The 22651-nt window shown below is 34.4% G+C and overlaps 1 protein-coding gene across 2 annotated transcripts in view; it reads left to right on the top strand.

Moving 5' to 3' along the window:
- Positions 1–22651, top strand: part of eEF1gamma (elongation factor 1-gamma) — a 38400-nt gene that overhangs the window by 12218 nt on the left and 3531 nt on the right. For both annotated transcript variants that reach the window (XM_089091965.1, XM_089091964.1), the window contains exons 4-8: positions 5593–5899; positions 8988–9126; positions 12032–12201; positions 16646–16815; positions 22245–22369. In XM_089091965.1, the coding sequence (XP_088948091.1) occupies positions 5593–5899; positions 8988–9126; positions 12032–12201; positions 16646–16815; positions 22245–22369 (911 nt within the window). The remainder of the gene's footprint in view (positions 1–5592; positions 5900–8987; positions 9127–12031; positions 12202–16645; positions 16816–22244; positions 22370–22651) is intronic.

Below are 22651 nucleotides of genomic sequence, written 5' to 3'. Positions count from 1 at the left end.
AGCAGACATTATAGATAAATTATTATATAATCTCTTACCCATTGCAATTTTCAGGTGAGGAAGGAAAACACCACTTGCAACCTTCTCATTCATTTTTGACCCATCAACAAATATTTGGACGTGATTTTTATAGGTAATTGTATTAAGTTCTGCAAATTTTTTCTGAACAAAAGCAATGGGGGTTAAATCTTTATTCCCTTTTGAAAATTCAGTATTTATTATGGGATATGACCAAGTCCATGGAGGGGTGTGGGGGAAAGTAGGTGCAATAGACTTTTCTGGTACAGGGAACTTCTTTTGAATATTGGCATACTCATCTGCAATACCTCTATACATGGCTAAATTTCTTAACCAATTATGTAATGTGAGTCAGCTATTTGATTCAATTCTTGCAAGATGTTTTATCAAAAGTAAACTACGTCTCTCCTTTATTGTTGTTAATCCACCCTCCATAAGCAGAAACTTAGTGCTTGTGGGTTTCCTAAGACCAAATATGAGACGTATTATATCATTTTGTGTTGTTTCAATTTTTTGCATCTGGGTCTTTGCGCATGCACCATAGACAATGAGCCCATAGTCAATATTGGGTCTTATATGTGATTTATAAAACTGGAGTAAGCTTTTCTCCTTAAAACCCCAGGGTGTGGAAAGAAGTCTTTTTAGTATATTTGTTTTTCTATAGCATTTTTTTATTGTGTTTGAAATGTGGATATGGAAATTAAATTTTTTGTCAAGTCTTAGACCTAGGTAAGTGATATTATTATCCTCTGGAATAGTTGATTTATTTAGAGTTAGTTTTGAATTAACATGGTTTCGCTTCCGGTGAAATTGGATTATTTTTGACTTGGTGGGTCCAATGGGTAAATCTGAATGTTGAGAGAATTTTTCAAACTGGAAAAGTGACTTTTGCAGATTTGACTGTGCTATCTGAAAGGTGTTGCCAGATGACCATAGCACCAGATCATCAGCATATTGTAGATTCGTGTGGGGTAGGTTCATGTCCCAGAGATATAGGGCAAATAGGAGGCAACTGAGGACTGCTCCCTGAGGTAGGCCTTTGGATATTGACTTTTGGGGTGAAGAGGCTGAACCAACACGAACAATGAAACTTCGCACTTCTATGAAGGATTTAATAAAGGATATTAGCTTAGGAGGTACTCCAAGGCTGGCAAGTTTATTTAAAAAGATTTGGTGTTTCGCATTGTAATATGCTCCTTCAAAATCAAGGAAAGCTGCCTTTAGGATATTATTATTTGAGAAAGATTCATTTATTTCATTTGTTAGAAAAATGAAAGCATCTGTTGAGAAGTGGTATTTCCTGAATCCAGTTTGAGTGCGTGGGATCATGTTATTTTTCTCAACAAACCAGAGGAGTCTGTCATAAATCATTTTCTCCATTATTTTCCCCATCACAGGTGTAATCATTATGGGCCTATAAGACTCAGGGTTATCTTTTGGTTTATTTTTCTTTAGGATTGGTAGGAGGGACGAACATTTCCATATATTGGGGAACCTAGAAGATGCCCAAGCGTAATTATAACAATTTAGCAGTTCTTGTTTGTATGAAGGTGTGAGATTCTTTATCCATGTAGGGTGTATATTGTCATAGCTGCTGCTAGTTTTGGACCTAATATGATGTATTGCATTATTCAATTCCTGGATTGAAAATGGATTAGTTATGTACTCGGATCCTGGGCGTGGTTATTAACTAGGGTTCATAGGAATTGTGGACAGTTTGCTTTTATTATTTGATGTTAGCTTATTAACAAAAAGAGTTGCAAATAGGTTAGCCTTTTCAATATCATTCTCATAATGGGTATTATTATGTATAAGTTCATACAGGAGTGGGTTGGGAGAAGTCTTTTTCCCAAATGTGGCTTATGACTTAACGTATAATTGGCTCATGCGTTTCTCTGGAGAGATTATTTGCAAAATTATTCCAGTATTTATATTTAGCATCTATTATAGTCCTTTTTGATTAGATTCTGCTTGTAATTTTTTTAAATATGTAGTAGGTGTTGGTTTTTTTATGAATTCTGTCCTAGCTGCCTTTTTTATCTTCCATTTATTTAGGCACTCATTTGTCCACCATGCTTTAGGAATTTGTCTAGGGAATGTTTTCTTAGGTGTTGTCCTAGGGATAGCATGATTAGCTGTATTTATTAGTAAAGATGTCAAGGCTTCAGCATGTGTGTCAACTGTTGTGTTAGAAATGCATGAACTTCGGGTGAAACTTGTAATTTCATCATTTAGCTTATTTTAGAAAATAGACCAATTTGCTTTAGTGTTGATATATTTGGAGGTATGAGATGAAGTTTCAGCAGGTTCATTTAGGGAGTAAACTATAGCAAAGTGGTCTGTACATAGACTATCAATTTTATTTATGTAAATTTTGTTCAAAAAATTTAAAGACACAATTTGTAGGTCAATTGTGGAGAATTTGCCACTTTTGGGGTTAAAATATGTATTCAGGTTCGGAGGGGTAGCAACAGCTAATTCATTATTATTTGAAGTCATATGTTCAATAAATTTACCAGCTTTATTTGCTGGTTTATTTCCCCACAAAAGGCTGTGGGCATTGAAATCACCACAAATAATGGTATTTTTTAACATATTAGAATTACTTATATAATTAAAGAAATCCTTGGCATCTGTAGTTTGGCCATTAGGGTTATAAAAGCTTATTATGTAGGTTTTTAAATTATTCAGCCAAACACTTATACCAATTACATCAACATCATTTTCAAAATCTGGAAATTTGATGCCACAAAATTTTATATTATTATTAACTAATAAAGCTACACCACCTCCTTTTCTCTCTGAAGATCTATCCTTTCACAGGATAGTATATCCCAGAGACTTAATTTGTTGATTTTGGGTTAAATGAGTTTCCTGGAGGCAAGCAATATTAATGGAATTATTACTCATAAATGATATTATTTCATTTAGCTTATTTTCTGTGAGTGATCATACATTCCATTGGAGTATTGATAAATGTTGTGTTGTTGATTTATTCTTCATATGACTGTGTATCAATGTTCTGCTTTGTTAAAAGTAAAGCTAGATCTTTTTTTGCTTGAATGAGCATATCATCTGGGATGTAGATTTTTGCCAATTCTGCAATAATTTTTATTTTCTGTAGTTGATGTATGTTCATGGCCTGAACTGCATTAGAGTTTAGAATGAATAAGCATATATTTGGGGATTGAATTTTTGTTAGTGCATCCTGTTTGTTGGTTAAGAGACTGATTACTGGTAGTGCTTTTGGTTTGTTCATTCTTGGGAGGGAGGGCCAGGCTGGCCTCATCTCCCCGGAAACGAGGCGTGGTGGCTTGGTGATACCTTCTGATAGGGATTTGAGCTAGGGAGCTTGGAAGATCTTGTTTTATATGGGGTGTTTGATGCATTTGGAGCATTTGACTTGGGGGTTTTGATTGGTTTCATTACAGGCTTTATCTGGTATTTTTGGGCAGCATTTGCTTCCATTGCTGCAAAGGGGTATGGGATGGCCTTCTCTGTTGATATTTGGAGTGTTAGAGCTCTTTTCTTGTATGCATGGCATAATGATTTATTTGTAGATTCATTTGGGCCGTTGCAATTGATGCATGTAGGCTGAGTGTTGTTGCAAGTTGTCAGCTCTTTAGGATGGAAATATTTACAATTACTACACTCTTGGAGAATTTCATTGCATTTGTTTGTTGTGTGTCCCAGTTTTAAACACTTCTGACACTGAATAGGCTTAGGTTTGTATTCCTTGTGTGGTTTGATTTGCCCAAATAGGAATAATTTTTCTGGGATATTAATTTTATCCTTTAGTGTGAATAAGAAGGATCTACTAGTTTTTAGGCCAGTAGAGTTAGGTTTTCCAAGTTGGGTAACTTCCTCAACTGGGATTGTGTTTCCAGCCCTATCTGAGAGGCCTTCTTTTAACTCCTGAGTAGATGCCTCTGGGGGAACATTATAAACTACAAATTTTGTTGGTGATTGTTTTGGGTTCCAATTAGATGCAATAATTGGGATATTTAGAAGGGATTTAAGGTTAATTATTGTATCTGCTGATTTCTGATCTTCTACAGCTATTAGCAGAGATCCATCACGTTTAATGTTAAGAGAGAACATTGATTTTAGCAATTTAAAAATTGCAACTCTTATTGCAGTGATCATTTTTATTTCAAAGGGGGTAGTGGGAGTAATTTGAAGGTAAATTCCTAAGTTTTTGGAGGGAGGATCTTGGGCAGGGAGAGGAGAAATGCTTTTAATTGGGGAGATTTTTTTCCGTTTTTTAGAGCTTCTAGAGGGGACCTCTTGAAACCCATTATCATCATTTATGGTTGCATTAGGATCTACATTTATCAATGTCCTATTCTCCGAATTGGAGGTATCATTAGAACTTTCAGATAGTCTGCTTGACCAGCCATGATGGGTTTTTTATTTGGGATCTGGGGAGACGTTTTTTTTTTTGGAGGAAATATAAAAAATTCCTAATGGAAAAAGCATTAAGAAAAAATAAAAAGAAAAAAAAAGAATGGCAAAAATATTATATAAAAACCTATTCACAAAACAAAGGGGCGAATAAACACCACAGTATAGCCCTGAGGATGACTTGAGCAGGATAGGTTTGGTACAACTGCTGATTAGAAGCGATAATAATCACAAGAAAATATATTTCGATTTTCTTATAAGGTTGCTGTTGTGTTGCTGTAAGGTTGCTGTTGTGCTATTACGGAAAGATGGGGAAAGATAAAGCAGAAAGTTAAGATACCTGTAATAGTCGTTCTTGGATCGTCCTAAATCACTATTATTAAGAATACTAACACCAGTAAAAAAAAAAGCACCGACAGATCACAAAAGCTGGAGTATAGTCTAGAAATGGTGTTTTTACACTCAAAATACTCTAGATAAAGCTCATTTTCAATGATGGCTCTGGCTTCCAACAATTTTGGAATATAAAAAAAGTATAAAAAAAAACTTTGTGGGCGAATGTCTTATATATTAAAGTAAATAGTTGAGCCAGGAGGAAAGAAACTCTTGGAATCAGCTCAAATATCAAATGCTAAAAATCTCTGAAAATTTCATTTAGTTAACTACTTTCTTTCGAATATTAGGGTTTATGTGCATAGTACAATTTTCTGATGTGAAAAAAAGATCTAGATAAGACATGATTTCGGGAAGATTTCGTTTAGGCCTTAATTTGGGAAAAAAAACTAATATGAATGACGTCACAAATAACCCAGACGTCCAAATACATTATTGAGCCGCGTTTTCAGGCTCAGCTGGTTCGAAGTTTCAACCCCATGTTTTCCTCGAGAACCTTCTTTGTGAAAACGCTTTATGCACTAGACGAGAAGAACCCATGTTCGAAACCGTTGAACCTGAAACGCGGCTTTGGTTTTACTTTTTACAGTGAACAAAATTAAATTAAGTTATTTATGAGAGATTTTTAAAAAAAAAATTATTTTTTTCACTGAGGGAAAGCTTAATCCGTTGGTACTGGCTCTAAAAGGCCCATATTATGTTTTCAATCTTTTAATTTATACTTTATTGATTTAATTCCCTTAAAAAAAAAACTGAATAAACTGTATTAATTTTCAGTTGCTAATGAAACACTCCGGGGTAACAGCGACTTGGAAAAGGCTCAAATTATTCAATGGATGGCTTTCGCTGATTCTGAGATTCTCCCTGGATCTTGTACTTGGGTATTCCCTGTCTTAGGTATTATGCAATTTAACAAGCAGGCTACGACCCGAGCGAAGGAGGATATTGCCAAAGCCCTTGAAGCCTTAAACGGCCATCTTCTTACAAGAACTTACCTAGTAGGGGAAAGGATTACCTTAGCTGATATTGTTGTCACATGCACATTGCTCCATCTCTATCAGCATGTTTTGGACGAGGCTTTTAGGTACCTTTTTATCTATAATTTTGTAGTTACTAAGTCTCAGCCTTATTTGGAGAAAAAAGTCTTATAGGTTATAATTTGATTTTGCAATTTACTAAATATGCGGACGGCAATCAGTTAAGCATGTTGTTATTGTGTGCAAAACCTTATATGGGATATTTCAGGCCCAATTTTTGCAGTTTTTTAGTATGCAGATTTCTATCGAAGGTGTTTTATTTATTTTAATATACAAAGGTTACATCGCAAATGCAAATTTTGGTAAATATTTACCAAATCATATTATTGAGTTACAACTAAAGTGAATTTACCACTCAATGCCTTTTTTATGCTCTTTACGAATATAATAATCATCTTTGTCGGAAATGAATTTTAGCCCCTACTCCTATATATACCAGTTCGGGGTATATATTTACACATTAGGGGGGTAGAGGTAATTTTCTTTCTGATGTAAATGAGAGGTAAGTTTAAACTCCCCCCCCCCCCCCCCCCCTAATGTGCAAATATATACCCTGAATTTGTATATATAAGGGTGGGGTCTAAAATTCATTTCCGACAAAAATGATTATTATATTCGTAAAGACCATAAAAAAGGGCAGCGAGTGGTATATTCACTTTAGCTGTAAATCAATAATATGATTTGGTAAATATTTACCTATATTTTTTGGTACATTTTTATTTAATTTTTTTGGTGCTGGGCTTATTTTACGAAACCCAGAAAAAGACACAATTATAACATTTAGTCATTAGTTTGTACTTGGTGTGTCTCAGCATTTTACAGAACACACATGACACTCGTCTTCTTTGATAGATTTTAATGTTTGTTTTAGTGATAAAATATATCGCGGCTTGCAATCTTATGTGCGATGCTTCGGTAATGTTAAAATTTTTATTGTACAATTCAAAAATATTTGGTGATTTAGTTGCAAAGGTATGGTTAATGAAGAGAACACCTTAAAAATCCAGTTCAATCATTTTCTTCTTTTTTGACAAAATTTCTTGAAATAATTTTCAAAATTTCTGAAATGTTTGTAGAAAAATGATGTGAATTTTCCTCTTTCTGATCAAGCACTTCTGGGAACGTCTCAGAATGATATTTAGGGTCTTGCCATTCAACCTGCCTTGCAATAACACTATAGTGAGACCCCTCCAACAATGTACAATGCTTGTGATACGAGCTTTGTAGTGCATTTATAGTATAGATACGAAATACGAAAATACTTAAAAATGGGTGTAGTAGCAAAAGTTAGGTTTGAACGTGCTCGAATTGGGATTTTCAGTAAAGTTCAAAAGTATGGGCAAAAAAGTAATAAAAGTTCTTCTAACTTTTTATAGTTTTGTTGGATAATGCTGTTTTTCTACATGTTTTCTATGATACAAATATGACTTGTCTTTCCTATTAGATCCCTTCCCCCCCCCCAAAAAAAAATAATAACGCAATCTAGTGTTTGACGACGATTGGAGTTTTTTACTGTAAAAAGAATAATCATTTTAGCTCGTGTATTTAGAAAAATTAGTATATTATTAAGTCTCATCCCAGTTTCTGACAGAAAAACGATTACAAAGTTTGAAAACGGGAATTAATCGTATGGGTATGATGATTCCATAGATTTTCAGTTAAATGCTGTAGGTCTTTCCATATCATCATAAAGTAATAGAAGTTTATCCTACCAACTGCTTCTTTTCGTGAGCATTCTGGTCCGGAAAAGCTTCTGACAAGGATGAGCTATGTGACAAAGAAAGTTTACTTTAAATTCTGAAAAAGGTTCTAAAGAATTCTAAAGTCTCAAAAAACAAACTTAAGATTACTATAGTCTAGTTTGAGGTGACTTTTGTTTTTATGTTAGCACCCTGAGAAAACAGGGTAGTATTGGTCACTTGAAAGCGGACAGCATTGCTAAAGCTCTCCTCCATTTTCCCTAGTTGCAATGCCAGTGCAGCGTATCCTTAATCTGTGAAATGGGTATTAATCGTATGGGTATGATGATTCCATAGATTTTCAGTTAAATGCTGAATGTCTTTCCATATCATCATAGAGTAAGAGAAGTCTATCCTACCAGATGCTTCTTTTCATAAACATTCTGGTCTGGAAAGACTTCTGACAAGGATGAGTTGTGCAACAATAAAAATTCACTTAAAAAAAACTTGACGTAGTGATGATGTTATAATTGATGAATAAGATGAAGTTGCACCTGACCATGGCTATGATTTTTTTTTTTTTTTTTTTTAAAACAAATTGAATTTGCCTTTTATAAGTGAAATAAAACATGACCCATTTCCTGAAGTTTCCTTTAGATTGAAAAATTCCTTTGATTAAAGTTCTAAAAAGTTATGTAGAGGCTACTTCATCTAGATTACGACCGAAGAAAAAATTAAGCCTTCAACCGAAAGGCTTCAAAATTAACCAAACGGAAAAAATTAGAAAAAAAAGAATTGCCATCTTTAACCTGTAAAATTGAATATAAGTATGTAGGTACAGGAGAGCCACGATTACCCGAGTCGGGACTAACCGCGTTGTTCTTCTTGTACTGTATTAAGTACTTGGCATATGTTACCTTTTCCAAAAAAGAACTGCACATGTAGGCTCTTTTAAAATAGTGAAAAAAAAATGCTAAGTCTGTGTATCTCTTGACTATCGCCCGCAGAGTTTTGAAATGACTATTGTTCTTGATGACAGGAAGACTCTTAACCTATTAGACATGTCGTTTTTTATGTTTCTTGCTCAAGGTTTAATGGATCCCTGTATAATTTGTGCAAAAATGTGAAATGAAACTGTTTATACTTGAATGTATGTTCCATATTCATAATCACTTAAAATGTTCGCATATGCAATGTATATATTTTTAAACAGTTATTGCACGGGGAAACAGAGAATTTATTTGTAAGAAATACTGTGGCTAAAAAAATTGATCTAAAATTTGATATGGCAACAACGGGTAAAAAGGGTAGTTATGTTGCTTCCTTTTCTGGGATAAACCAATCGAATTAAAGCACACTTTAACACGGAAATATAAGACAATAATACTGTGTTTGTCTCTTTATTATTAGTAGAGGATAAGTCTTTGATTGTAATATATTCTTCTTCTTCTTTTAGAAAATCTTATGTAAATACCAACCGCTGGTTTATGACTCTTATTAACCAAAAGCAGGTCAAGGCTGTTATTGGCGACTTTAAGATATGTGATAAGGCCGGTGAATTCGACCCAAAGAAATATGCTGACTTCCAGGCTGCTGTAAGTTCTTTTTTTTATCTACAGCCTGTTTTGTATCTATACTGAGAGGGGGTGACTTCTCTTTTTTTAGAAGGGCTGGGAGATGCTTGTATGATATACCCCCTACCGCTCAAGAGGTGAAGTTAGGCTAATCCTAATAAGGTATACCTAAGCATGATAAAAATATAATACTTCAGAAACAAATTTGGCTGCTGTTCCAGGCTGCTGTAAGTTGTTTTTTGTTTGTTGGTTTTTCAATAGCCTAACTGAGAGGGGGGTTCTCTTTTTGAGAATGGCTGGGATTTTATGGTAGTCATTTTAAGGACTTCTGTATTAAAACATAATCACAACCACAAAATTGTTACATAATCTCTCGAAAAATCAAAAACACTAATCAAAAATTTTAAACACTCGAATCGTCACATAAACGCTCGAAAAATCAAAAACTTAAATAAAAAATTATAAATGGTCGAAAAATAATACAATGGGATTGTTTTGCAATAGAAAAAAAAACGACCTAAAATAAGGTAAGTGAATATAACGCATCAAATAAAAACGAGTCGAATATCAAGCTTTTATTAAATTATGGGAAATATGTTATGGATAGAAAGAATTTATTCAGATTTACATAATCGAAGCCATTTCCAACGGCTCGTTAATTTATATCTTGGGGCAATGTCACTGATACTTTAAAAAATGGAAATATTTAAAACGTAAAAATTTTCAAATTTGAAATAACAAATATGAATTGGAGAAAATTCACTTGTCTGCTTGTCTTAAGAGAGTTTCGGATTTAATTATCTGCTGCAGAAACTCAATAGAGTTGAAATCTTTATTGAATAAGATTTCCTAGCTGTGTTTTTCAAATGATAAAACTTAAATACAGTTCCTGAACTTCAACAGAACGTGAGATGATTGCGCTGAAAAGATAGATTGAGAACGTCCTTTTGGTCATCCTTGGGGGGGGGGCGGTAGCTTGGCTTTTCTGTCCCCTTGTACTCACGTTTGAAAAATGACGGCACTCGTCCACAGTCTTTTTTCGAGGGGGAAGGGCTTTTTTGAGGATGCTGTTTACGGCTGCATGTATATTTCTTTGTTGCTGTTGTTTTTATTTTATATATTCTATTTAATTTTGTTTTAGAGAGTCAGATGTTCAGGTAATCCCACAACAGTATAAATCACAAGTTGTTATGTTAGGATAGCAAATGAAAACATTTAATTTTTTGTCCCAAGACTAAATTTGGACTTAGTCTGAGCGACTAAAGACTATGGAGGGGTATTATAAAGAAGACACAAGTGCATTTAAAATAAAACGTTTTATTTTTTTTATTTTTATTTTTTAGGTAAAAGCGTTTCTTAAGGTTCGTGCTCCCTGTGCAATCTTATCTTTAGCGTGTTATTTTTCTGCTCTCCTAAGCATGTATGCAAAACGTTCCAAACCTGCCAGTAGCAGAACTCGACAAAAATCTGAAAATTGCCGACACTCAAGCAGCACAACTTGTGTTTTGATAGCTTTTCTTTGAGAAAAAAGTATTTTTATATGTAAAAATGGTATTTTCAGAAAAAAAAATTGTCAAGCAAATTTGAAAGCTCCCAAGTAGCATGCTACTGTGCTATGGCACGTTTTACATGCCTGCTCCTAGTTTTGGATATATCAACGAAATACAATGTTTTTTCTGTCAATCCATAGCTTAGATTCAGACCTATCCAACTGCCGGATTGCAGTTATAAAAAAATTGATTGAAAATATTTTGAAAACTGGTTGAAAAGGGACATTTTTCCTATTTTTGAATCAAGCTTTGATCCTCCCTCAAAAAAGCGTAAGTGATATCATAATTCCGGTTCAGTGAATGGATAAATTCAAGACTAATAAATCCAATTATATAAGTATCTTGTCCTTTTGATGCAAGCTGCAGCTACAGGCTTGTCGCAAAATCGCGTTTTTTAAGGGGGCCATATACCGTAAGTTTGTCAAGATACTTTTTTAGATGATCAGATCGAACCAGTTGTGGAATATCGGGTGATGAACCTTTCACAAACAGAAATTCAAAGTTTCATAAAGCGGCGCTCAGAAGCGTGTCTAGCTAGAATCCCATGTCTAGACACATGTCTAGCCAGAATTCAATGTCTAGGCAACGACCCTCCACAAGTAAAATTCGGTGCTTAGCTAAAACCACAAATTTAGTTTCAATTTGTCATTTCTAGCCAATCAAGAGAACTTATGCGGGCAAAACTGTCAAAATTGTAATCCCTATTTTTACTGTCACAAGATAATGGATGAGATAAGCGAAACAATTGCCTTAGTGGGCTTCACTATTATTCCTTGTGTTGCATATTTGCCTAAAATGAAAAAAACAACTAATGAGAAAACAAAAATTAAATTTCAGTTTAAAAATGTAAATAAAAATGATGAAAATAGTGGAACTTGACACATTCTGATTGGCTGTAATAGAAAATCCTCGACATTGAGTTCTAGAGTCTAGAACTCAAAGTCTAGCCAAGCGCCGAATTTTACTTGTGAACGGTCGTTACCTAGACATTGAATTCTGGCTAGACATGGGATTCTAGCTAGGTACGCTTGTGAACGCCGCTTAAACAAAAGAGATGGTGCCAAAGTAGGCTATTGATTTCCGCCATTTTTGTGCATTCAGGTTGAAAATAAAAGATCATTTTGTCAATAGGAATCCAGACATAGTTATGTAGCAAACACTTAAGAATTGAACATTGAGTACACTTTGTATGCTCTGAACTGCTAGGAATGAAACTTTACAAGATCATTGTAATCTCGGTGAGAAATGTCGTTGAATTTGACTTCAAAAATTGAAAGTAATCCTTTTAATACTTTTGTTGTGAGTTTTTATATCAGTTTGAACTTTCTGTATTTAAGATGAATTCTGTACTTATTTTTCCATCAATTGTATTTTAGATCGGAAGTGGAGAGAAGAAGAAGACAGAAAAGGTCCCAAAGGCAGCTAAACCTAAAGCAGAAAAGAAGGAAGCACCAAAGAAAGAGGAAGAAGAGCCAGCAGACGCTGCTGAGGAGGCTCTTGCAGCTGAACCAAAGAGCAAGGATCCCTTTGATGAGATGCCCAAGGGGTAAGATAATTTAAATTGGAATGACAACCTCAATTGATGCTTCACAAAATTACTCCAAACATTACCGTAATCAATGACGATGACAGTTTTAAATATATGTTAAAATGTGAGAAGGGTTTCCTCTGAACGCGTGATTAAGAATGGGATGGATTTACTGTGACAAGTGTGAGACCTTGAATGCAACCTATGAATGTATAATAATTTAGGTCACTTTAAATGTCCCAGGAACCGTACATCTTTGCTGGTAGATATATTCAATCCAGCATGATCCATGATGTTCTTTATGCATACCAAGTCAATCTTGGTGTAGTATCCGAGTTTTTAGGATACTGTTAGTAATAGTATACTCAATGAATTTCGGGTTTCACTACAAGAGAGCAAGCTCTCACGTCTCAAATCTGTCCTGAGATTGGGGGATTTGGGGACCGTATGTTTCGGGCTCAAGACGAGTTTGGGTGGGTTGTCAGTATCAAAGACCTAAGCCGTGTGCTAATTGGTGTGGCATGGTTCATTAGGATCCCAAATCTAATAAAGCTTATGCACATACTGCAGAGAGGCGATTTCGCCTTGTGCTAATTTATGAATAAGATGATAGGAAGTAATCAGACCGTCCGTGAATTCTGAACCAGGAGCCATCCCGAACCAGTAACTGGGAATTGCTGCATACTTATAGTCTTAACAGCGACCTACTGCCGTATCAAGTCGCCTTAGATCAACACAGCTCTATATATTCCTTCCATTATATTCTATTCAAAGCTTTCCTCTTTACCCTTTATATCTTTCTTTGTGACTATCTTTTGGGGATGATTTGCGCTTTGCTAAGCTCGGAGAGACAGGGACGGATCTAGAGCAAAATCTTAGGGGGGAGGGGTAAGTGACAAGGGTGGCAATGAGCAAAATCTTGGGGGGGGGGGTTGTGGCAAAGGTGCCAATAATTGTACAAGTTGAAAAATTTATTCTTTTAAAAAAAAGTGAAAAAAAAGAAAAAACGGGGTAAGAGGGTGCCAGAAACAACCTTGGGGCCCCCTTCCCCAACCCCCCTGAATCCGCCAGTGTGGAGAGAAGGTGGTAACTGAGAACTAACAAATCATGGAGATTTAATTCCTTTGAGTATATCTTAAAAAAAAAGATACTTCCGTAATTAGTGACAACAGTCTCTAAAGAGAATTGTACCTCTTAAAGAAAAAATACTAATAGTATATTTTCACCACGCATAAATCACAAATTGTTTTTAATCAGAATTTTATCTCCGATTTTGCGAGTTCGTGTAACAAATAAAGATAGTAGTAAAGCATTTATTCAGTTCTAAAAAACTGACTTGATCCTTATCGATACGGATCTTTAAAAACTGATAGATGGTATTGGTGTTATACTCTCAAGTCTGCCGAGTTTTAAGTCTTTAATTTTCTATGTAGTTTTATTTTACGTTTTTTGCTTTTAAATTTACGCTAGTATTAAGTTATTCTGCGGTTTTGCGTATACGTGGGAATTAGAGCTCCTCAATTTGAACAAGATCCCCCCCCCCCCAAGTTTTTTTTTTGGTTCACTTGTGTTGTTTATATGTCTCTAAATCATAGAATATAAAGAAATGAATTTGATGATTCCATGGATTTTCAGCTAAATACTGAACGTCTTTCCATATCATCATAGAGTAATAGATGTTTATCCTACCAACTGCTTCTCCTTATAAGCATTCTGGTCTGGAAAGGCTTCTGACAAAGCTAATAATAAATAGCAATACAGTTAAATTAAAAATTCAGGACAATTTATTATATGTATAGTTGCATAAGACAGATTTGTGTATTGTATTAGCTTTGAATATTCTACTCAAATATGTCTTTAAGAGGCCAAAGGGATTTGGAAAAAGTAAATTTACTGCAATCGCCTGTAGATTAAAAAATAAAAAAACTGCCAGTTCTTACCATAAAGAAAGAAAAACGAGCAAAAATGGGGTTTTTAAAGGCCAAATGAAAATACTGAAAAAACACAACAAAGCAAATATTTCGAGAGGACAAACGCCTTTCTTCTTCAGCGCGAAACGAAATGATGTATCCAAGGAAAGTGCCGAAGAAAAAAATAACAAACGCGGAAAGTCAATGTGAAAAGAACAAAAAAAAACACAAACTTAAAAGATGAATAAAAGCCAAAAATTATAAGAATTAAAACCAAATACCTAACAACCAGCGAGTTATTCGCCATTATCCGCGATTTGCACAAAATAAAAAAAAATTATGAACTGCCATCGACGGATACTAGCGAACAACTGAGGAATAAAAGAAAAGAAAACAATTCATTCACTCAAAAACTAAGCGAACCAGCAATTAAATAAGTTGGAGAACTATGTCATTTGATTTCGGATTTTAATTATTGCATTTCTTGCAGACACCCTTTGAAACCTAAGGGGTTGTTCACGTGTTTGATTATATGACTGGGAAAGTGGTTCAAGGTTTATTTCAGGGACTATTAAAGTATCGGCTTCTCTTTTGAGAAAACCGAAATATGACTCGTTTATTCTTAAATAACCGGAATCTCTATTTAAAGCTAGGCCTAAATGTTGGTTCTTACAAATTCTGAATTCTTCTTCAATTGAGGTGCATAATAAATGACGCTGATGCTAAAGGTCCTTGCTAGATTTATGTTAGTCATCATGCTTAGTAAATAGTAACAGTATTTCTGCTTTTTTGTCCCTATTTGGCTCAAATTAATGCTAGTTAAAAGTTGGTAGTTAGGAGGGCAAATAGAGGGAAATTTTGCGATAGTCAGATAAACCCATTAGTAAGCTATTGAAGGCTCTAAACTATGACCAGTGAATTCATCTGGGGAATGTGACAAGAAAAGACGGCGCTCTCACGGTTGACCCGGAATAAACTATTGTAAGGGAACAAGCTGGTCCCTTACATGTAAGGCTTATGTGAATGATAGTTACTGTGAAGCAGGAAGAGTCATCTGACGCTCCTCTATGTTATTATTCTCTTTGAAATTAAACATTGATCAAATATATGAATAGTGATGCCCCGCGTTCAGTATAGCTTATTGTATTAAATTGCAATTATATATTGAGTAAGTGCAACTACTTTGCTCTAATAAACACCGTTTGGACAACAGAATTAATTTTGTGCTAGTAATTTGAAAATTGGGATATTTGGTCTAAGTATAGTGGTCTAACTTTCACCCTCTGAAAGCCTATGTTGTTCCTGTTTTACGACAAATTATAGTTGAAATGAAAAAAAAAATGTTGGTGTTGACTATCTCTCAACTCGAAGCCCCTTTTAAGAAAGGTACTTGCAGGAAGGTTTTTAATTTATTTTGATGGATAAACACAGTAAGAATTTTCTAGCTAGAAAAGAATGAATTGTGTGTTATTGAGCTCTGACGCATAATATATAAACTATTAATTTGATTGGTTACAATAAGTGCTACTGAACGCTATTCAATAGTTGTTATTGTTCTTTGAACACCAAATATCACAATAAGCTTATTGAACCCAGGGATAATTTCCATAGATTGTCATTAAAACAAATACTTAATATTTTTCAATATGGTCGAAGAGTACCAGATGTTTATCATAGTTCATCATCAGTTCCTTCCTTGTATAAGCTCTCTGGTCTGGACACTCCTAAAACAAATTGAATCCTAAACTTGCTCCTAAAACAAAGTAATAGTCAAGCAGTTTAATTGAAAGTCCAGAAGAAAGCATAGAGCGTGATAAGAATTTGTGTCTGGTCCTAATTGTGACTCCTTTTAGCTCAATGTATATGCGTATCAGTGACAAAAAAAAATTGGATAATTCGACCTTCTGGCGTCACATTAGGTTGTAAAAAAATTGATTTTGTTTTATTGAAATGCACGAAAAATTATACTGAGACTAAATGTCTTGTTTACTGTCTATTGTTTTTTTTTTTTTTTTTTTTTTTTTTTTTTTTTTTTGTATTAAGCTATTGAAATAAGACAGCTGAAAAGGTACTACAATAAATAAGGTAAAATGTTAATTAATAATAACCGCAGTTTAACTAAATGGATACTGGGTAAGTTTTTCGCCCCTCCACCCTCATCCCCTGCCATGTTAAGTTTTCCCTTTTTTCTCTTGTGATGTCATATATATGTGTATATATATATATATATATATATATATATATATATATATATATATATATATATATATATGTTTGTATTTATATTAGTGAAGAATAGGATTGTAATGATGCCCTAAATTTTCGGTTAGATAGTTGCTGATTGTCTTTCATTATCACAAATTAATAATAGTAATTAATCTAACTAACTATCCTTGTGTGACGGCTTTGATGTCTAATTATAACTAATTTCACTTTAATATTAGTATTTATGGTATAAGCTCACTTAAATAGTTGAATTAAATTCTTGATAAAACATGATAAAAATCCTTAATAACTTCTATTATCATTCTCGTATTGGCTTTATTGATTAGAACGTTCAACATTGATGACTTCAAGCGTTTCTACTCCAACAACGAGGAGACCAAATCAATCCCATATTTTTGGGAGAAGTTCGACAAGGAAAATTACTCCATCTGGTATAGTGAATATAAGTATCAAGATGAACTTGCCAAAGTTTACATGTCATGCAACCTTATTACCGGTAAGTTCGAGAAAATTTTCGTTTTTTATCTTAAATTACTCTTTTTTCAAGGATGTGCCCAGGATTTTTGCTTGGGGGAGGCTTTTAAGAATCACCTGAATAACTTGTTTGTATGCATTTTGTTACGTTTTTGAGTCGGACAAAAACTTCGGGGGGGGAGGTTAAATCCGGTACTCCCATCTTCCTGGATACGGCCTTGTCTATTTAATCGGGATTAACCCATTTACTCTCTAAAACAGTATTGCTGCCTCTTATTTCAATATATAATCATTCATATCGAAATGAGCTTTCAAAAGTTTCTATGCCATGCAGCCTTGTTACTGGTGAGTTTCTAAACAACTTGATCTTCCATCTTATCATGTTTTTGTGACTCCATTTTCATACAAATTAAAGTGAGTGTCCATATGTTAAATAACGACCGGGCTTTAAATTTTAAAGTATTTGGAAAATTAAGTTAGGATTATTTACTTACCCGCCGAACGTTATTGGATCCAGGTCATGTGAATAATGCTAATGAAATAAACTGTCAAGTATGTTTGTTCATAGGGGGGGGGGGCTCTAATTTCAGTCAGCGCGATAAGTATTTGAAGGATTAAGATGACCTTTGGGGTGGGGTAGGGGGATTTTATTCGTAAAACCTTCGTAATAGTGAACTCAGCGACTTCTTAAAGTTTCTAGCGATCGGGTGAACAGTGATTTAATGCATACAGTACACACAAATATTCACCATTGCTTCGATTTCAAAAGAAAGGAAATTCAAGGACAGATTGAAACTAGACTAAGGAACATAATTATGTTGCTTTGGCTATGCGAAGTGTTGCGTCAGCATTCGATTGGTTTCGATGGAAAGATTCTTGGGTGAAAAACTTTAATTTATTTTTAATGTAAGAGTTCGTAGGTTGATCTAAAAACAAGATTTTGCTCTATTCCGATTGTTTTATCTGTTAATTAATGTACTTAATACAAGCAATTTTAAAAAGTATTTAAACAAAAAGTGGCCCAGTAATAAGTCATCAAGGCCAAATAAGTCCACCAAGTCAAAATGTGTAATTCAATTTCTTTAAACATTCAGTATAGGCAGATGCCCATCTGACGCCTAGGGGAGAGGTCTGAGAATATTTGCAATTATGATCTGTTACATGAATAGAGAGTTTGCATGTCTGTTTTTTTTCTGAGTGTGATTTTTCTAACTAATTTCAAATAACCCTTCCCCCCAAATACTGTACATGCGCATATTTTTACTTTCTGGCTTAAAAAAGAAAGATTTTACTTTCGAGCTTTCTTTTTAAGAAAGATGTAAGGTTTATAAACTACTGCATTTAAGAAAAATGAAAGCTGTTAACTAATTGCAGGCTGGACAAATATGGAAATTAAAGTATTTTGACTGCAAAAAAAACGTAGATTGGTGTCATCGATAGTAATCAATTCCATCCTCTATTTACGATACAGGGTGTGCTCATGGTTGCCTCTTTGTGTTACTTGAGAGGTATAAGATACTGTGCTGTTAAATCCAGGAGACGGCTATGTCTACTGTTTCAATCCAGTACCACATTCCATCTTGAAAACAAAATTAAGGTGCTAATGATGTTTAAAAAAAAATGCAAACCTACCTAGCTAAAACGCGGAATTTATCGGAAGACAAAGTTAATGATGGTCGACAGAAATGGTTTAATCTTCTACTTAACGTATACTTATGGTATACTTATGGTTGCTCCTTTGCGTAACCTTGAAGAGGTATAATATGGGGTGTTGAATCCAGGAGCCAATTAGGTCTGCTCTTGCAATTTAGTATCAATCCTCATCTTAAAAAAGGGTCTGAAGATTTGAGGTAGCCACTTGTGAGTGATAAAATTACATGCAGTTGATGGCGTTGTTGGGGGTGAATCCTGCCCTATTACATGAAAATAGTGTTGGAAAAATTTGGCACGGCAGAGTGACGCTCAGGGGCAATCTAAAAAAGAACGCAGCATAGCAGAGGACATTTGTTGAAGATCCTAAGGACGTCCTAGAACGTCATGATCCTAAGAACGATCGAGGAGTCCAAAAAGGCCTAAGAACACCAGCTCGTGTTTGAAAGCCTAAGTATCATGTCGATAATAAGAAACTGCCAATAAAGTTCTTCAATTGACTTGAATCTTACGTAAGTTTTAAAATACTTGATATATTTAACTAGGGTCTTGGTTCTAGCTAGCTCTGGATACTAATTCTCTGGTTGAATTTGGAACCACAGAATTCTCAGTTCTAGAGACTAAATTGTGGTGTTATCTTAATCATGACTGAATAGACCTTTAATGATTTTATCCTCTAATTACGACACAAAGTGGGTAAACAATTGTCCCTTTGTGTAACCTTGAAGAGGTATATTAAAGTGTACTGTTAAATCCACGAGACGTCTAGGTCTACTGTTTCAATCCAGTACTACATTGCAACATAAGCTACTATTTTACTGTCAAAGATTGTTTATTTTCTTTTTAAAGTAACTACTAAATAATAATTCTCTGTATTTTCTGAATGAAATATTGGCCCTGGTTAATTATCTTCCTTAAAGTGTTGATTAAAAGAAGATTTTGTCGGGATTTTACAGAAAAAAATATCAATAGCAAAAGAGAAAAAAAATGACAAAACCCAATGATAAAGTAGTAAAAAAAAAATGTAAAGGTGAACCCAAAAAGTGGAAAAATTTTCTTAATTGATATTCTAGCAAATGAAAGGGGCTTTGGGTAAACAGCACTAAACTTTTTAGTCCAAATCGGCAATGCTGGTCTCCATTTTGTGGTCCTTCAGCTAAGACTTACAATAGGCGGGTGGGGCCCAGAAATCCTGTGCTCTCGTACACCCTTCCTGTTTACCTTCCCTGTGTTTTTCCCAGGTACCCATTTAGAACTGTGCTGACTCTGGCTGAACTTACAGAGTTAAGGAAGAGGGCTCATTGGTAAAATTATTAACTGATAAAGTGCCAAAGAAAATCAGCGAAAAAAGAAACACAAGCATCGAACAGTCCAGGGTGGGCAATGTGTTTTTTTTACCTTGTGGCGGTATAATGCTGGTTAAAATCGTAGCAATGATTGAGAACAAGTTTTTATGAAAAATATTTGTGTTATTATTATTGTATTTCCACGGTGAAAGGGGTGTCCTATGGCAGAAGGGCACTCTGCTAAACCGGGAATGGTACTTTTTTGCAGTTTTTATTTTTTTTTTTTTTTTTAGTATACCTTGTCTTTGTCAATTATGTTTGGCTACCCAATTCCAAATTTCAAAAAATAAAGGTTGTTTTTAAACTAGTATGGGTGACATTAAAGATTGAAATTAAGTGAAAAAGATTATTATGTCACCGAGAGGAGAGGTGGTGTGGGATTTAAAAAAAAAACCGTAGCAATGAGTCCTGCCGAAAGTCCCCAAGTTTGGTTTTACTGTGTTGTTGTAGCAAGGTATCTTCGTTTGGCAAGATTCTGTGACTTTCTCGCTAATTTGGAATAGTTTGTTGATTGTAGAACTCTTGAAAAAGATACAATAGTGCCGCTTCGGGTCTGTTGTATAACGTACGAGAGGAAGAATAAACTGACCATTATAGATTAGGATTGGGGTTTGTCCTCCCTCCTATTCCAACATGGTCAGATATTCCTTATTCGGCTTCTTTTTAGTGAAATCTATTGACGTACCTAAAATAGATATTTTTTATTTTATTTTTTTTTTGCAGAAGTGTGAAAATATTTTTTTTTTTTTTTTTTTTTGTGAGAACTAGTTTATTGCGAATAATGTTGATTTTGTTTGTTTTGTAATGATGAAGGGCTTGGTTGTAGTTTTATTTACATCTTTGCGAATCTGTCAATAAAAAAAAATTTCAAAACTTTTACAGCCACCAAGCTCGCAGAGGGAGGGGTGTCAGGGTCCTGCAACCCCCCCCCCCCCTTCTTCGTCCAAGTTTTCGTCATATTTACGATCTCCGTAAAATTCCTTTTTTTTTTTTTTTTTTTTTTTTTTTTTTCCGAGATAGATGTATGTCTAAGAGCTAATTCACTTGCAGTTCCCTAATTATTTTGAGTATAGCTATCCACGAGATATGGCTACTCAAATTCCGAAACTTCATTTGCGCTTCATAAAAATTTCTTTGTTCTGTTCAGTTTTTGAGTCTCATTTGAAAAAGCCTCAAACCTCACGGTTTTGACCCAGCATTTGAATGATATTGATAATCCAAAATTTGTCACGTGAAAATACCCCTTTTTTGGGTTAAGAGGGACAAGGTGGGTGGGGGGTTCGAATTTAAATTTCTGCAACATTTTCTGGATTGAAAGGTTTATAGTGCAATTCCGGGGAGACTGAAAATGACATTAGAATTGAAAAATTCCTTCACTTGGTACCCCATTCTCACCCTAGGCGAAGTCAGAAGGGGTTAAATACCATTTGTGGTCTTCTAATAATATAATATATAATTGAAAATCATTGGGGACTAGGTGATACAGTTTTCCAATTCTAGCGTCATTCTTGGGCTCCCCGGACTTGGTTTAATAGGAAACGGCCTTTCAGTCCAGAAAATACTGCAGAAATTTAAGTTCGAGATTTTCCCCCCTTTATGCTCTGTTTTCCCTGAAAAGGGAGTATTTCTGCATGGCCAATTTTGGATTCATTACTAAGCAATTTTTTTTGAATATTAAAAGACCCTTGTGAAACTACAAAATTTTTTGCGGATCGCTAGACTCCTCAGACATGCGTAAACTTGTTGATTCTAATTGATAATGATTATAAGGATTGGCAAATGCATAAGTATATACATTTTAATATATAATTGATCTATGATTACTTGTTGCCAATATGTAACATTTTTTTTCACAAGTATATTTATGTTACGAATGTCTATAATTTATCGAGGTTGCAAACTGTGGAATAGAATCAAAAATAATTATAAGAATTTAAATCGTGCCTTTATGTTGTAAAGTATTGTAAGAGATTATTTTATAGTCACTAAGTGTAGTTTATTTGTGTATGGGAAGCAAAAAAAGAAGTAGATATGCTTTTGTTTTATTTTTTGTAGTTAATAATTTTTTTGTCTTTGTCCCTTATTATTATTATTTGGTTCTTTTTCCATAATTATTGAATTTTCCGTCCGTGATTTTTTTTTTTTTTTTTTTTTTTTTTTTTTTTTTGCTCGGACACACATAAGCTTCTTGACAATATGTGAGGTTGCATTTCACCTGCTTCCTCCTCATCTAAAAAAAAAAAAAAAACTTGTTTATGTTACAAAAATTTATCTTGGGTTGGGCACCGGGATGATTGGGTTTTTAGTGATATTTCCTGGTTTAGACGGATTTTTAGGATTGAAGAACCCTGAACCCTAACTAGAATTAAAGCAATAGATGCTCAAGGCAAAAGTAATGTATACTATTTTATAATTTATTTGATAGAATCTTTCAACAAGAACAAATATTTTACAGGTATGTTCCAGCGAATAGAGAAGATGAGAAAGCAAGCGTTTGCCTCTGTGTGCGTATTTGGTGAAGACAACGATTCGTCCATTTCTGGCATATGGGTCTGGAGAGGTCAAGACCTAGCCTTCAAGGTAACGCGTGGGATCTTTTCTTCTCATTTACTATGACTCAGATTCTTGAATGAAGCCGATTTAACTATGTAAAATCTATACAGGGTGTCAAGGGGGGCTGCCGGGGGACAAACTTCTTTTTCAAAATGCTTGCCAGACTTTCAAAGCAAAAATGTTTTATGTACTCTTTTGTTAATTTTTTTTTTTTTCTTAATGCTGCAAAAGCAAAGAAGATATAACAAAGAATACAAAACTATCAGATCTGGTAATCATCATGAGTGCCTATTAGTTTGAGGGGCAACT

The sequence above is a fragment of the Artemia sp. Qi Xiang Cuo genome, chromosome 7, assembly GCF_049724085.1.
Source record: "Artemia sp. Qi Xiang Cuo chromosome 7, ASM4972408v1, whole genome shotgun sequence".
In the NCBI taxonomy this organism is placed as follows: domain Eukaryota; kingdom Metazoa; phylum Arthropoda; class Branchiopoda; order Anostraca; family Artemiidae; genus Artemia; species Artemia sp. Qi Xiang Cuo.
This window is presented reverse-complemented; position numbering and strand designations above follow the sequence as displayed.